Source organism: Pelophylax lessonae (assembly GCF_965119305.1).
Source record: "Pelophylax lessonae genome assembly, chromosome: 5".
Taxonomy (NCBI): domain Eukaryota; kingdom Metazoa; phylum Chordata; class Amphibia; order Anura; family Ranidae; genus Pelophylax; species Pelophylax lessonae.
Window position 1 is genome coordinate 111,309,782 of NC_138772.1, and position 17,422 is coordinate 111,327,203.

The 17,422-nt window shown below is 44.2% G+C and overlaps 1 protein-coding gene across 9 annotated transcripts in view; it reads left to right on the forward strand.

Annotated features, from left to right (window-relative positions):
- Nucleotides 1–17,422, forward strand: part of KMT2C (lysine methyltransferase 2C) — a 448,529-nt gene that overhangs the window by 90,660 nt on the left and 340,447 nt on the right. For all 9 annotated transcript variants that reach the window (XM_082258361.1, XM_082258363.1, XM_082258369.1 and 6 more), the window contains exons 2-3: nt 3,824–3,912; nt 16,605–16,743. In XM_082258361.1, coding sequence (XP_082114487.1) covers nt 3,824–3,912; nt 16,605–16,743 — 228 coding nt within the window. The remainder of the gene's footprint in view (nt 1–3,823; nt 3,913–16,604; nt 16,744–17,422) is intronic.

The window sequence follows — 17,422 nt, forward strand, 5'->3', positions numbered from 1 at the left end:
CACCACAAAGTGAAAATGGTATATATGCTAAACATGGTGGTCTTAAAAATCAAGCTCTTTGGCATCAACTCAACTCACCCCAATAACACTATTCCAACTGTCAAACATGGAGGTGGAAACATTATGCTTTGGGGGTGTTTATCTTCTAAGGGGACAAGACAACTTCACCGCATCAAAGGGACGATGGGTGGGGCCATGTACCATAAACTCTTTGGTGAGAACCTCCTTCCCTCAGCCTGGGCATTAAAAATGGGTTGTGGATGGGTATTCCAGCATGACAAGGACCCAAAACACACGGCCAAGACAACAAAGGAGTGGCTCAAGAAGAAGCCCATTAAGGTTCTGGTTTGGCCTAGCCAGTCTCTAGATCGTAATCCCTTGGAAATTATGTGGAGGGAGCTGAAGGTTCGAGTTACCAAACATCAGCCTCAAAACCTTAATGACTTGGAGAGGATCTGCACAGAGGAGTGGGACAGAATCCCTCCTGAGTTATGTGCAAACCTGGTGGCCAACTACAAGAAATTTCTAATTTCTGTGATTGCCAACAAGGGTTTTGCCCCCAAATACGAAGTCATGTTTTGTGAAGGGGTCAAATACTTATTTCACTCATTAAAATGCAAATCAATTTATAACTTTTTTTGAAATGCATCTTTCCGGATTTTTTTTTGTGGCTATTCTGTCTGTGACTGTTAAAATAAATCTACCATTAAAATTATAGACTGATCATTTCTTTGTCAGTGGGCAAACCTACAAAATGAGCAGGGGATCAACTACTTTTTTTCCCTCACTGTATATGACTCCTGTATCAATCCAGCTCTGTGCCTGGCTGCAGATCGTCTTTCCCTCTCTTCTTTGTCTCTCAGACTTTGCTGAGAACAATGGAAGTCATTGGTTCCTGCTGCTGTCAGTCAAATCCAGGGGGGGGGGAGCGCTTATCCACATTGTGTGTCTATGTACACACACAGCCCAGCTCGGGAGCAGGCCCACTTGTCTGCCCTCATAGCAAGCGGCTTGCTATTGCGGAAGACACAGAAGTATTTATTTATTTATTTTTTTTTAAACAAAATCACTAGTTTATTTTCAGTGTGGCTCATCAGATCATTGATTACCAGTGCAGACCCGGGGGGGGGGGGGGTGCCACTAGAACCACCAGGCATGCCCACCCATGAACCCAGGGATGCCAACTATGGCAACCAGAGATGGCAATCAGTGCTGCCCGCCAGTGCCCTCCCTATTAGTGCTGCCCACCAGTGCCCATCAATGCCATCTATCAGTGTCGCCCACCAGTGCCCATTATTGCCCACCAGTGCCGCCTATCAGTGCCCATCAGTTTCCCGCCCGTCAATGCCGATAAGTGCTGCCTATCAGTGCCCATTAGTGCCCATCAGTGCCGCCTATCAGTGCCCACCAATGCTGCATATCAGTGCTGCCTATCAGTGCCACCCCATCAGTGCCACCTCATCAGTGCCTGTCTGTGCAGTCTCATCAGTGCAGGAAAAAACGTATTTATTTACAAAATTGTGTAACATAAACAAAAAAACCTTTTTTTTTTCTTCAAACTTTTCGGTCTTTTTTTATTTGTTTAGCAAAAAGGAAAAACCCAGAGGTGATCAAATACCACCAAAAGAAAGCTCTATTTGTGTGGGGAAAATGACATAAATTTGGTGTAGGTACAGTGTTGCATGACCGTGCAATTGTCATTCAAAATGCAACAGCGCTAAAAGGGGAAAATTGGCCTGAGCAGGAAGGGGGTGAAAGTGCCCGGTATTGAAGTGGTTAATTAGACATGCCCCCTCTGTTATAAGCTTTTATCATAGTAACATGCATGGCATTTTAGCAAATGTGTCTAAGACAGCAGAATGCCTCTCTGCAACTTTAGTGGAGCTTTTTTACAAAAAATTATCAGAAATATCTTTATATATACTTTGCTGTGTATGTTGTTGGATTTTTCTTTTTTTTAATTTGAAGGAAGTGCTATCTTTTTATCATTTGTAGGATCCTCTCTTGTTCCACTGTTTAGTCAGTTATGTCTATTATATAAAAAATACCTGCAGTGCATTGTATATTCCTGGACACATTAATAGGACCAAGAAACACACCATCTAAAACAGAGTCAATTATTTTACTTGGTGGTTAAAAACCCTTGCATATACCCAGTGAAGTGACTGGCCTCAGGTGATACACAGAGATGAAAAGAATATATAAAGAGTGTTTGTGCGCTCCCACCTAACCAAAAAACGCGACCATTCCATATTGCATGACAGGTTGCACCCCATAGTCGGCAATAGAACCATTCAAATTGCTGTAACTCAGAAAAGGGTTCCCTTCACTACTTTTTGCCGATTTTCATTGCGACTTGCATAGACTTCTGTTGTATTAAGTCGCAAGCCGCAATGAAAATGGCAGTGCAAATCGCACTGATGTGCGACTTTTAAATCGTGCTGAAACAGCGCAATTTCAAAGCTGCGCCGGTGTGAATGGGGGCTTGGTGCTTTTGAGACAAATACACAACGTAGATGGATATGCTTTTCTATTCATAATTGCTGCTCTGCTTTTAACCACTTGCCGACCGCCGCACGACTATCTACGGCGGCGGTCAGCCCCTCACAGGCAAAGTGACGTAGGTCTACGTCGCTCGCCTGTGAGGGTTTAGGGAGCGAGCGCGCGCCGCCGGAGGCGCGCTCCCGCGTGGTCACGGACCCCCCCGCGCGTGTGACCGGCGGACCCGATCGCCGCCGGCCACTCTGCGATCGGCGGGGGAGAGGGAGAAAGTCAGGCAGCTTGTGTAAACAAGCTGCCTGTCATTCTCCTCTCTGTATGAGAGCTGATCACATGGATCTACTATGTAGATCCATTGATCACTCTGCATACAGTTGAAGCCACAGCCAATCACAGTTAGAATCACGCCCCTAGGGACACACACAGCCCCTCCCTCTCAAATAAAGTTAACCCCTTCACTACCAGTGTATTTTTACAGTAACAGTGCATATATATAGCACTGATTACTGTAGAAATGTCACTGGTAACCCCAAAAGTGTCAAAAATGTCAGTCAAGGGTCCGATCTTTCCGCCGCAATGTCGCAGTACCGCAAAAAAAATCGCAGATCGCCGCCATTACGCGTTAAAAAAAAAAACAACAAAAATGACAAAAATCTTTCCCTTTGTTAGTAAACGCAATAACTTTTGCGCAAACCAATCAAAATACGCTTTTTGCGATTTTTTTTACCAAACATAGGTAGCATAAAACAAATTGGCCGAAAATATAAAAAAATTTTGATTTTTACATTTTTTTTGGGGGGAATTTCATATAAAAAAAAGGGAAAAATATTGCTATTTTTGCAAAATTTACGCTCTTTTTTTGTTTATAGCGCGTGATCAAAAAATCGCACAGGTGATCAAATACCGCCAAAAGAAAGCTCTGTTTGTGGGAAAAAAAGGACGCCAAATTCGTTTAGGTACAGCATCGCACGACCGCGCAATTGTCCGTTAAAGTCACGCAGTGCCGAATCGCAAAATACCCTCTGGTCGTTTAGCAGCCAAATCCTCCGGGGCTTAAGTGGTTAAAGGACAGGTTCACTTTTTTGCCCCTTTTTAAAACTACGCTCTATAAAACTGTCCACCTTTTAAGTAGCCAGTCCTTTGGTTCTGATGCTGTAGCTGACCTGGGGGATTGGTTGATTGGAGGTAGCCACCATTCTAGAATATATATCTGGTCATGCAAGAAACCACATATTAAAAGAAAAGCTTTCTGTGTTTATTACTAATTATTTTATCAAGTCCACACACAATCAGGGATTTATATTCTTTATTTTTTCTCTTGTAGGCCTCGGAGTAGAGGAAAAACAGCGTTGGAGGATGAAGATAGTATGGATGGACTTGAGGCAGCAGAACCAGAAAACACTGCAGACACAGGTTAATATCCAAATGATGCTTCATGATACTGAGTTATTACTACTAGCTTTTTCACACTAGCCCAGTCTGCTGTGGTGCATAAATGCATGCGGCTTGTCACACGTGTCATTGCACTAGGCCTGCAGATTCATTTGAGTTGGCTGCTTAAAGCACCACAACACATCAAAAAGCAAGCATGCATAATTTTTGGTATTGCAGTGCACTACATTGTGACACAGAGGTGCTGCACTGGAAAGGTGTGTTGGGTGCCATTTAGAATTAATGGCACAGCAGCGCACCAATGTGCATAACACTTGTTAACACACTGCAGTGGTGTAAAGGGGTCCCAGATTAGTGGGATTTTTTTTTTTTAAAGGAATTGTAGAAACCTGAACACTGCAGTGTGCGGGTATGCACCTCAGTAGTTAAGATTTCACGTGCTACATACTTTTACCAGGTTATTGACTGAGAAGGTATTGATCCCAGAGAGCCAGATAACTAGCATTTCTCAACATTTCTCTCATGATTGGTTTTTAGTAAAATATATATTTGTCTGACCTTAGATTGCTATTTTAAGATATCTGACTGGGGATTCACAAAAAATGACATAACTATGCTGTAAATATGTGTTAAAATTTTGTAGTAATTATCTTTAAATCTGTGAGATCTTCCTTTCATTAAGCAGATGAGCTACCCTACAGGCCCAACGAGCAGAATGGCTTCTTTCTGGAGTGATGGACTATGTGAATTTCTGCTTTACAGCATTACTATTAGGCTTCTTTCACACGGTCCGCCTCCATAGGCGGATCCATGCTGCTCAGCGGGGGATCGATACACAGATCCCCCGCTGAGCAGGCCAGTGTTAATTTTGGCAGCAAATTTCAATTTAGTTTTAGTTTTAGTCTTAGTCTTAGGACTAAAATGGCATTTTAGTTTTAGTCCCATTTTAGTCTTCTGCAAGTGTTTTAGTCGTATTTAGTCGACTAAAACTCCAGTACATTTTAGTCGACTAAAACGTCCTACATTTTAGTCGACTAAAACTCATTTTAGTCATCTATAATCGAATGGGTGTAGTTCAATTGTAATTTGTAATGCATTATTTAAGCATTTCTCTACAATTTCCAAACTCATTATATACTACTGCTGGTCCTGGAGTGAAAAATCTAATATGTTATTATTTATGGTATTAAGCTTTGAGCATGCACCAGTGTTAATTTTGGCAGCAAATTTCGATTTAGTTTGACTAAAATGCCATTTTAGTTTTAGTTGTATTTTAGTCTTAAGACTAAAATGCCATTTTAGTTTTAGTCGTATTTTAGTCATCTGAATTGTTTTAGTTTAGTCATATATTAGTCGATTAAAATTGTGTTCGTTTAGTCGACGAAAACGTTTTAGTCGGTTTTAGTCGACGAAATTAACACTGGAGCAGGCAGGTGACAGCTCCCTCTCCGCTCTCTGTGCGGAGAGGGAGGTGTCAGAGTCCCATGCATCTCTATGGGGGAATCGGATGAGAGCGGACCGCCTGTCCGCTCTCATCTGATCCGATCCCCTGTGCGGATGGAAAATAGGGTTTCGAATCCGTCCGGACCTGGTGGGGGGCCCCCATTGCGGTCTAAATGAACCTGGGAGTCCCAGGAGCCGCATGTAGCCACCATTTTGCTGTGGATGGCTGCTGTTTGTGTCGGCTGCCATGTTTGTGTAGTCCGGTGGCCATTTTCTTGTAGTTTCCCATTGCTATCAAAGGCGGCCGTTTGTTTGAAACCTATGGAGTGGTGAATCGGCGGTGTGCCTCAAGTGTCAGTTCCTGAACTTTTTTTTCTTTCTCTCCGATTGCTGCAAGGCATGCATCCTGGCACTCTGTCTCGGTACCTGAGAAGGGGGTGGTGAGTCCCTTTTGGGTGCTAAATGACTCCTTCTTTCTGCTATAGCGCTAACTGATATGCTCAGACTTGTGGTGCCGCTGGTGCAGCAGTGGGGGGGTACTTTACAGCATTTTCAAGATTTTTGTTGGTAGCCCCCAGGTTAACCAACGGAGTCCCATGAGCATGTGTCACCACCTGACCCCCTCTCAGAGGCTGTGGGGTCCACTGAGTCCCAGTCTGCTATGATGGCCGTCTTGCAGTCACTAGTGTCCAGGGTAGATATGGCCCTCCAAAATAGGACGAGCAAAAAGTGTCCTCCGCCTTCACCTGCATCCTCTGTCTCCTCAGATTCTGAGGTTGATTTGGCTGCCGTGGATGCGAGTCACCCTACTGGGTCTGTGTCCACGCATCCAGAGTGCTCTGATATTGAGGATAAAGTCTCTTCCACTACAGCCGCGCGTGAAAAGGCGCTAATGGATGCGCTGATTGTATCCGTGCAGGAAACTTGAAAATTGGAGGACACGGCTACTGCTGCGTTGGCTGCGCAGGTGCAATTTGGTAGCCGCAGAGCCTCTAAGGCAGCAAAGGTATTCCTCTTTCCCGCCTATTTCGACAGCATTGTCACAAGTCAGTGAGGTTCCCCAAAACGCATTGTCGGGGTAGCTAAGTGTTTCGCTAGAAGGTATCCTTTTAAGGAGTCCCTGTTAAACTGATATTACCACCTGTGGTGGTTTCCAGGTTGAGCAAAGCCACCCTTCTCCCGGTGGAGGACTTTCCGTCCTTTAAGGATCCTTTTGACAAGAAAGCTCAATCTATGGTCCAATACCTTTTTACCGTGGCCGGTTCCATTCTGCAGTCGGTTTTTTCCATAACCTTGGTTTCCCAGACCTTAACGGAATGGTCTAAGCTCCTGAGCCAGGATTTGGAAGGGGGACAGCTTCTTCCTGATCTGGCTGAGCTGGCGGATAAGTTGGTCCAGGGGTTACAGTATATCTGTGATGCCTCTCTGGATGCGGCTCCCTTAGCTTGCAGGGTGTGCGTGACAGCGGTGACTCTTTGCCGCTTGATAATGCTGAAATACTGGTCTGCGGACCAGACTTCCAAGAAGGTGCTGACTGATCTCCCCTTTGTAGGAGACCGCCTGTTCGAAGCTTCCATGGAGGAGATCATTAAGGGTCTTACAGGAGGTAAGAGTACTCTGCTTCCGCAAACTACCAGTAGCAGAGAGTCTTGTCGCAAACATGGCCCTTTCTTCTCGGCCCATAAGCGGTCCTTTCGTCCCTCGGGATCTAAGGACCAGGGATCAAAATCCACCCGTAACTCCGCAGGAGGTTCCAAGAGGCCCTGACCTGGTAAGCTGAGAGCGGGTTCCTCCGGGACCACAGACTAGCCCACTTCTGCCTGAAGGGGGGCGCCCTCACCCGTATCTGGCGTGGGGGGACATCTTTGATTTTTTCCGGATCAGTGGACCTCCTTGATTCAAGACAAATGGGTCCACGAGTTGATTCGGTCAAGTTACAAGATTGAGTTTCGGTCCTTGCTTCAGGCAAAGTTCTTCCCTTCCAACCTGCGCTTGTCCCCAGATTACCTACGAGGTCTTCTTGGGGCTGTACAGGATCTGCTCTCACAAGGGGTCATTGTATTGGTTCCAGAATCAAAGCGCTTTCAGGGGTTTTATTCAGACTTATTTACTGTTCCCAGGAGGGAAGGCAAGGTCCGTCCAATCGTGGACCTCAAGGCCTTGGACTGCTTTGTGCGGGTTCAGAAATTTTGGATGGAGTCCATTTGCACGATAGTGGCATCCCTTTATTAAGGGGATTTTCTGGCCTCTATCGACATGAGGGACGTTTGCCTTCATATCCCAATATGTGTCGGGCATCAGCATTTCCTTCGCTTTGCCGAGGAACACTACCAATTAGTGGCATTACCCTTTGGTCTCGCTTTGGCTCCTCGGGTGTTCACAAAAGTTTTGGGCATGGTGTTAGCGCTGCTAGGTCTCGGGATCCTCTGGCCGACGCCAACGGCGCTCCGGTGGCCAGTATCATCTGATATAGGCATTTCCTCCGATAACTCTTCTGCCAAGACACCTGCGAAGAATCAAGGCAGAGGGGATTCCGGTCATCCTAGTGGCTCTGGACTGGCCTCGCAGGTCTTGGTACACAGACCTGGTATGGCTGGTCACCAATGTCCCTTGGAGACTCCCTCTCAAGATCTTTGATCTCAATGGCCGATCTTCAATTCTGCTTTAACGGCTTGGCTATTGGAAGCCATGTGCTGATTATTGAGGGGTGTCTGAATCAGTGATTCCTACGCTGTTAAAAGCCAGAAAATCTACTTCTAGGAAGATTAATCATCGAGTCTGGAGGGCATACATTGGTTGTTGTGCGTCTCGGGGGGTTTCCCCTTGTTCCTTTTCGGTGTCTTGTGTCTTGGAGTTTCTCTAAAGAGGTGTAGATCAGCATTTGTTCTTGGGCACCATCAAAGGCCAGATTTCAGCCCTGGCGATTTTTCTTTCAGCACCCATTGGCCACTAATTCCTTGGTTCACACCTTTGTTCAGGGGGGGGTCCGCCACCTGGCTCCCCGGGTGAGGTCTGCTTTACCTCCATGGGACCTTAATTTGGTGCTTTTTGTTCTTCAGAAACCACCTTTTGAAAATATTTGTGAGCTTCCTATGCTTACTTTGTCACAGAAGGTAGCATTCTTGGTGGCTATTACTTATGCACGCAGGGTGTCGGAGTTAGCTGCGTTGTCTTGTCGTTCCCCTTACCTGGTGGTTCACAGAGATAAAGTTGTGCTTCGTCCCAGCCAGTCTTTCCTTTCTAAGGTTGTATCTGGTTTCCATTTAAATGAAGACATTGTGTTGCCTTCCTTGTGTCCTAAGCCTAAGCACCCAAAAGAGAATACCTTGCATTCTTTGGATGTGGTTCAGGCAATCAGGGTTTACCTGGCGGTAATTGAGTCGTTCCGAAAGTCGTATTCCCTATTCGTCCTTACAGATGGACCCCGTAAAGGGGTTGGCCGCATCTGCTATGACCATTTCCAGATGGATCAGGCAGACAGTGGTTCAGGACTACTCCATTAAGAGTCAGGATCCTCCTTTCCCTGTTAAGGTTCATTCTACGAGGGCACTTAGTGCCTCTTGGGCCTTCCGTCATCAGGCGTCAGTGGCACAGGTTTGCAAGGTGGCCACCTGGTCGTCCGTGCACACTTTCACAAAATCTATCAGCACACATCAATAAAGGAGAAAAGTTACCGGTTTGCAAAATTTTATAACTAACTATAAAAACTTTTTTTTTTTTTCCCCTCAAAATTTTGTCTTTTTTTGTTTGTTCAGCAAAAAAAATAAAAACCCTGGTAGTGATTAAATGCCACCAAAAGAACACTATTTGTTTGGAAAAAAAAGATAAAAAATTAATTTGGGTACAGTGTTGCATGACCGAGCAATTGTCATTCAAATTGCGACAGCGCTGAAAGCTGGGAATTGGCCTGGGCAGGAAGGGGGTTTAAGTGCCCAATAGGCAAGTGGTTAAAGGTATATTTAAAAGTTCAAAAGGACCATGTTAATTTCGTCGCTGAGAACATTTTCGTCAAAATTTTTTCGCCAGAGTCCTTTTTGCAGTGATAAAAACTAAAGAAAAGTTTATCACATTTCCCTCCCGATGACAAACTATGATGAAAATCAATACCGTTTTTGTCAACGAATGAAAACGAAAACGTAAGGGAGGGACTTTCACCCACCTGATCTTCCGGTTTCCCCTTAGCTCCGCCTGTGTGGAGCCCATGCGTGCTTCTGCTTCCAGCAAGCAAATCCGTAGCGTGCTTGCAGTTAGCACTTTGCAGCATTACAGGCCTCCTCAGACCACTGTCAAGAGCAGCACTGTGCATTACAGCTCACCCCGAGAGTCCCGACTCGTGACCATCCAAAGCAGAGCACTGTGAGCGTGTCCATTACAGGCCTCCCCTCAGACCACTGTCCGGAGCACTGTCCGCAATGCATTACCGGTCTCCTCCTCAGAATGTCCATGTCTAGAACGCTGTGTGCATTATAGGCCTCCTCAGAGTGCTGTGTGCATTATAGGCCTCCTCAGAGAGCTGTGTGCATTATAGGCCTCCTCAGAGCGCTGTGTGCATTACAGGCCTCCTCAGAGCGCTGTGTGCATTACAGGCCTCCTCAGAGCGCTGTGTGCATTACAGGCCTCCTCAGAGCGCTGTGTGCATTACAGGCCTCCTCAGAGCGCTGTGTGCATTACAGGCCTCCTCAGAGCGCTGTGTGCATTACAGGCCTCCTCAGAGCGCTGTGTGCATTACAGGCCTCCTCAGAGCGCTGTGTGCATTACAGGCCTCCTCAGAGCGCTGTGTGCATTACAGGCCTCCTCAGAGCGCTGTGTGCATTACAGGCCTCCTCAGAGCGCTGTGTGCATTACAGGCCTCCTCAGAGCGCTGTGTGCATTACAGGCCTCCTCAGAGCGCTGTGTGCATTACAGGCCTCCTCAGAGCGCTGTGTGCATTACAGGCCTCCTCAGAGCGCTGTGTGCATTACAGGCCTCCTCAGAGCGCTGTGTGCATTACAGGCCTCCTCAGAGCGCTGTGTGCATTACAGGCCTCCTCCAGAGCGCTGTGTGCATTACAGGCCTCCTCCAGAGCGCTGTGTGCATTACAGGCCTCCTCCAGAGCGCTGTGTGCATTAGAGGCCTCCTCAGAGCGCTGTGTGCATTAGAGGCCTCCTCAGAGCGCTGTGTGCATTAGAGGCCTCCTCAGAGCGCTGTGTGCATTAGAGGCCTCCTCAGAGCGCTGTGTGCATTAGAGGCCTCCTTGGACCATCCAGCAGCTACACCTGTGTCTGGTAGAGCATGTTCAAACCTTAATACCACAAATAATAATATGATTAGATATTTTTAATCCAGAAGTATTTAATGTGTTTGGAAATTCTGGAGAAATGCTTAAATAATGCGTTACAATGTAACTAAACTCAACGACTTCAGTTGACTAATGTCCTGGAGATTTTAGTCAACTAAATACTACTAAAACAATTGCAGATGACCAAAATGGGACTAAAACTAAATTTGCATTTTAGTCAAAAGACTAAGACTTAAACTAAATCAAAATTGTACTGTCTCCTTAAAGTGATTCCAAAGGATTTATTGTTTTAAGTAATAAACGTGTCATACTGACCCGCTCTGTATAATGGGTATGTACAGAGCAGCACTGATCATTCTCTTCTGGGGTCCCCACCGGAACTCCTGGCTCTTCCTCCCCCACCCCAATACCATCCAAGTACCCCCATAGCAAGTCACTTTCTATAGGGGCACTCATGCAGGTTCGCCCCCGAGCTGGGCTCTGTGTGTCCATTGACACACACAGAGTGGCTTGGCCCCACCCTATGCTCTCATTGTCTCTTCTTGACCGCAGCAGAAGCCAGTGTCTTCCGCTGCGTCATCGATCTCCAGTGAAGAGTGAGAGGAGTTGCTGCTCTCTGGCACAGTGCCGGAAAGAGACAGGGCTTAGGTAAGTATAAGAAGGTTTGCCACAATTGGCATGTCATTTTTTTGTGTACCTAGTTTTGACAAGTACCCGCTCCCACTTCCGCTCGGGCCGCCTAGGCGGCTTCGACTGGAGTTATCCTCTTATCCCCCCCTTGCAATATTCTGGGACAAGTCACAGGTCCCAGAAGATTGACCATCCATTCCAGAAGATTGCCCGTCCATTCGGGATGCGCAGCGCGACTTGCGCAGGTGAGTGTGTGTTTATTAAAAGTCTGCAGCTACACTTTTTGTAGCTGCTGACTTTTAATAAACACAAAAGCCAGTGGAACTCTGCTTTAAGAATATTCCAATATTTTCTTCTTAGACGTTCTTGGGTGTTTTTTAGGTGTGTTTTGGGTCATTCTGTTGTAGAATCCTGTGATTGTGACAGAGCTTTTGGACACTGGGTAGTACATTTTTCTCCAGAAATTCTGCAATGTTCTTGAGATTTCATTGTGCCCTGCACAGATTCAAGGCACCCCTTGACAAATGCAGCAAGGCACTTCCAAAACCAAGTCTTCTCCATGTTTCACGTTCATTTCTTTGAAAACTTCATTTTTCATCTGTGAACATAGAGCTGATGTGACTTGCCAGAAAGCTCCAGTTTTGTCTGATCTGTTGAAGATAAATTCTTGCAGAAGCATTGAGGCTTGTCAATATACATTTTACTAAATTCCAGTTGGGCTTTTTTATATTTTTCTTTAAACAGTAAAGTCCCCCCTGGGCCATCTTTCTTTAAGAACACAGCTCAAAAAGTGTTGGATGGTATGATCAGAAACTGATGTACCTTGACCTTGGTGTTCAGCTTGGATCTCTTTGGAAGTTTGCCTCCGTTCTTCATCTACCAATTTGCACTTTTCTTTTCAATCTCGGGGTTGACTTTATTCTTGCGGCCATGTTTGGGGCAGTTGGCTACACTCCAGGGGTCTTAAGGGAGTTCTACAATCACAGCATACGCGTTCATTCTATAACCTCCGCATTGTAATAGCAGAACAAACAATAGTTAGATTTGACAATTTCATATTTTATCTTTCAATTGCTGCCTGTCTGCTGGCCATCCAGTACTTCTTGGACAGACTGCATGCTCTGCAGCTTGTCCTCTGCTGTTCACATTTAATTTCTAAGGACTACATATCCTATGGTACCTTACTACCTGCATGGAGTGATTCCTGTACAGCCTCCTGTAACTCCTCCTCTCAGCACCTCTAGATTAGAAGGAAGGCTCTGTGAAATATGTAACACAGTATTACCTACTCACATACATATCACATAATAAATGCGTGGGGATCTTCACAAAGCAAGTCTACAGACTTCAAGATCATTCCGTTTAACAGGAGTAAGGTAGACATAATTGAAATGAATATATGATGCTACATTTTGACCTAGATAAACTTTTACATTTTTTAATCTACAGTGATTCATAAAGCAGAACTTCACTCTCTAAATCAGTGTTTCTCAACCTTTTTTCAGTTGTGGCACCCTTTAAAATTCTGCATCTCAAGGCACCCCGTTCTAAAATGTAAAAAAAAACTAAACTAATAGTTTTACATAACACAGCAACATCCATACACATGGCCATCCAACATTAGAAGTGATTTATTCCTCCACTATTGCAAACTTGTACAGACTAGTATTCTAGGGTTTCTCTTCTCCCTCAGTTTCTCTTCTAATTTGACCCCAGTGCTGATGGAGAGGGGATGAGGAAGAGTAAACAAGGATGCTGTGCAAGCACCCATCATTCTCCTTATCAGCCAGTGATGTCACTGGTTGTCAGGGTGCCAGTGGCTTGACCCGCACAGTGCCCAGGGTTGTCAGGGTGCCATTGGCTTGACCCGCACAGTGCCCAGGGTTGTCAGGGTGCCAGTGGCTTGACCCGCACAGGGTCCAGGGTTGTAATTCTACAAAGTTAAAACCTGTGGCAATTTGTTGACATTTTTGCCAAGGCACCCCTGAAGAACCCAGGAGGCACACCAGGGTGCCACGGCACCCTGGTTGAAAAAGACTGCTCTAAATTAACACTGACAATTTTTAATCCTTATACTGCTAACATTGGTAAATGTTTAGAGAAGGTACATAATCTTTACTTTTTTTTGTTTATATTTCTTTAGTTATTTTCTGGTTTCCAAGCATAGGCATCCAAGTGTCTTCAGGATAGGAAGGGGGAGGGTTTTTCTCTGCTAAGCATACCCATCTGCCTCCATGCGTGCGTGCGTTAAGGGCAGATGAATTTCAGGAAGCAAATGATTCATCTATCCTTACTCAAGATGACCACAGCAAGAAATGCTTGGGGTGTAGTTCAAAGTAATTTCTAAAGATAATAAAGCATGGAGACGTGGATGGATGGATGAGTTTGCTTTGAATATAAATCACTTGACCACCGGAAGGTTTTACCTCCTTTTTGACCAGACCATTTTTTGCTATTCAGCACTGTGCTACATTAACCTCTTGCTGACTGCCTACCACAATTTTACTGCAGCAGGTCCAATGTCCGCGGTCATTCCTCTTTAGGCAGAACGGCGATCTGCCTGGGTAAACAAGGCAGATCGCCGTTCTGACAGGGGAGAAGATAGAGATCTTGTGTTCTTGCTAAGCAGAAACACAGATCTTTCTTCATCCAGATCAGAGCAACCCCCACACAGTTGGCAAGCACCAGCTAGGCACACAGATAACCTTTAAAAGCACTGATCACTGTAATAATGTCACTGGTTCCCAAACAAATCTCAGGTATCCGATTTGTCCGCCGCAATGTAGCAGCCCCGCTAAAAATCACTGATCGCCACCATTACTAGTAAAAAAAATAAAGAAAATGCAATAAAAATAGCCTATAGTTTGCAGACACAATAACTTTTGTGCAGGCCAATCAATATAAGCTTATTGGAGTTGTTTTAATAAAAAATATGTAGTAGAATACATATTGGTCTAAATTCTACGAAGAAATTACATTTTTTAATTTTTTTTATTTTATTGGATATGTTTTATAGCAGAAAGCTATAGCATTTTTCTTCAAAAATTACGCTTTTTTTTTTCTAGCGCAAAAAATAAAAAACGCAGAGGTGATCAAACACCACCAAAAGAAAGCTCTATTTGTGGGGGAAAAAAAAGACATTTCTTTATTTGGGTACAGCATTGCACGTCTGGGCAATTGTCAAAGTACTGCTGCGCCATACCGCAGCACCGTATCACAAAAAATGGCCTGGTCATTAAGGGGGGTGAAATCTTCCAAGGCTAAAGTGGTTAACTGACAGTTGCTTGGTCATATAACACTGTACCCCCAATGACATTTTTATAATTTTTTTCACACAAATAGAGCTTTCTTTTGGTGGTATTTGATCACCACTGGGTTTTTTATTTTTCATTAAACGAAAAAATACAAAATATTTTGGAAAAAAAAAAACAATATTCTCTCCTTTGTTATAAAACATATCTACTAAAATCAAATTTTCCCATAAATTTAGGCCAAAATGTATTCTACATGTTGCAAATGCTGGCAGTGATTGGGGGCTGATCATGCTAATGCTTTTTTTTTGGGGACACTTTAATTTTGGGGGCTCTAGTATAGTTCTCATCATGATCAAGAACCTGATCTGTACACATACTATATACTAGTAAGGGCGGTGATCAGCGACTTGTAGTGTGGCAGGCAATCTGGCGCTAACTTACACTGGCTGGGAAGGACACTGACCTCGCTAGTGACACTAATACAGTGATAACACTGTCCACTGGCACTGTACTAATTGCACTGGCTGGGTGACGGGAGTGATCAGGAGGGCAATCAAGGGGTTAACTGTGTGCCCAAGAAGTGTATGGTCTGTTTTTACAAATGCTGAGATCTGTGCCGTGATTGGAGCCGCAACTTCCTGTATAAGCCCGGCTCACAGGCGGAGTGATATCAGATGCACTCCGCCTGTGACAGGAGGAGCCATACACAGGAAGCAGCGGCTTTGCTCTATACTGCAGCCGCATGCTTCCCAGGCTCAGCCACAGACACAGTGCCACTGCCTACTACAAGCAAATCTCTGCAGGCACCTACCTACCCACTATATATTGTCACTGTGTGTGTGTGTGTGTGTGTGTGTGTGTGTGTGTGTATATATATATATATATATATATATATATATATATATATATATATATATATATATATATATATATATAGCCTTAACCAGACACTGATAGAAGTCACAAGACTGCTATATGCTGCTGATGAAAAAAGGTTTTTAGCAGTTAATATATACTAAAATAATTGCGTGTACTGTGGGAGACCAGATATAATGAATGTAGAGTCCTGGGTTTAGTAACACTTTTCAGGAGAAATGCATCCTTGTTTCAGTGAGCTAGTAAGTATAGCAACAAATTTGTCCACTTCTGTCTGTATGTGTATGTCTGTTTATCTATCTCAGTCTTGTTTTAGACCCAATAATGAGCTACAAAATAGACTGGATATTTTAAATGAGTATTCTGCATGTAGATGGTTTCAGTTAATAATGAAAAGTTAAAGGTGTAATTTATTACAGTACCAGGTTTTCATTCAAACACTAGTACTTGTTCAACCTCTGTATATTTTACCCGTTTTGTGTGTGTGGGGCAATTTCATATAGAGCAGTACCTGTGCTGTGGTAGACTGCCACCAAACAGCAGAACCACATGACCAATGATCATGATTTTGTCACAAACTGCACCAAATCCATATTGCTAGACAATCGGGGTCTTTTATCTCTCTACATGTGTCATGGAGCAAAGTGAAATCAAGGCTGAAACAAACAAGTTCATAGCTTATAATCGACCTTTTAAAGTGGTTCTAAAGTCTATTCTATGCATGAAGGTAATAAACCTTGTGTGCAGCAGCCCCCCTAATACTTACCTGGGCCCTATCTCGATCCATCGATGTGCACGAAAGCCCCGGCTCTTCAGTGATTATCCCTCCTCATTGGCTGAGACAGTAGAGGGAGCCATTGGCTCCCACTGATGTCTATCTCAGTCAGTGAGCCAAAGAGGAGAGAGGGGGTGGGGGGGCGAGCTGTGGCTCGGGAGAGCCTGCTATTGCAAGCTGCTTGCTCTGCGGGCACTCGACAGAAGGGAGGGCCAGGAGCGCCGGTGAGGGATCTGAGAAGAGGAGGATCGAGGCTGCTCTGTGCAAAACTGCTGCACAGACCAGGCGAGTATAACGTTTGTTATTTTTAATATATAATTTTTTTTTTTTTTTAAAAAAAACCTTAATATAACTTTAAATTTCAATACAATTTCATTTGCGTATCAAAATACTTAAAAAAAATAAATAAATAAATAAAATAAAAAAGGCAAACCGCTAAATCTTTTATTTTTTTCAGATATTAAAGAAAAACCTGTGGAAGAGGGTGCCCAGAACGAAGCACCGGACGCTGATCAGCTAACACCCATCCTTCAGCGCTCTTTATCCGAGGAGTCTGAGCACTCCACTGCCTCTGTGGGAGTTGAAGCCAAAAGCAGGTCTGTGTGCACTGAGTCGGGGCTGGAGGAAGGGCCTCTGTATAGGGGTAATAATTGGGCAGGGAATGCTGGGAGTGGGATCTGAAGCATTAGCAGGCTGCAAAGAGCAGCTGCCAAACTAGATCCTGGATGTCTTAATTATTGAAAAAGAGGGTGATAGAGAATGATGCATTCAGTGTCCTTTAGATAACAGTTGGATAAAAGGTTCCTAGGGTATGAACATGTAAAACTGCTTTTTTACTGGCTCCTGACATATTGCTTTAAATTGACAGGCAGCAGTTTCCTTTTTTTTTCTTTAAGCAATTGTTACGGCTTAATTAACTTTAATAGTCTTTCAAATCTGGCCTGGAATCCTCTAATACTTTGGCTTGTGTGATATATCGCAGAAACAAGAAGAAGAATGGTGTAAAGACTTGTTTTGTAGAAAATGTTAAGAATACTCAGCTTTTTGTAAAAATATTTTAGCAAAAATGATACAGCGCTACAATGATTTTAGTAGATTTTTACATCTATTATTAGACTATACTGCAGTATCTCTCCTGCTTTTAAATCAATTGAATTTGTCTTTATGTAATATAACATTTGACGGTATAACAAGAGTAGTGTAATTTACTGCCAACTGTCAGATGTCTCTAGTAACAGAAAGAAGGAAGTAGCAGAAGTTTCAGTGTTTGACGTC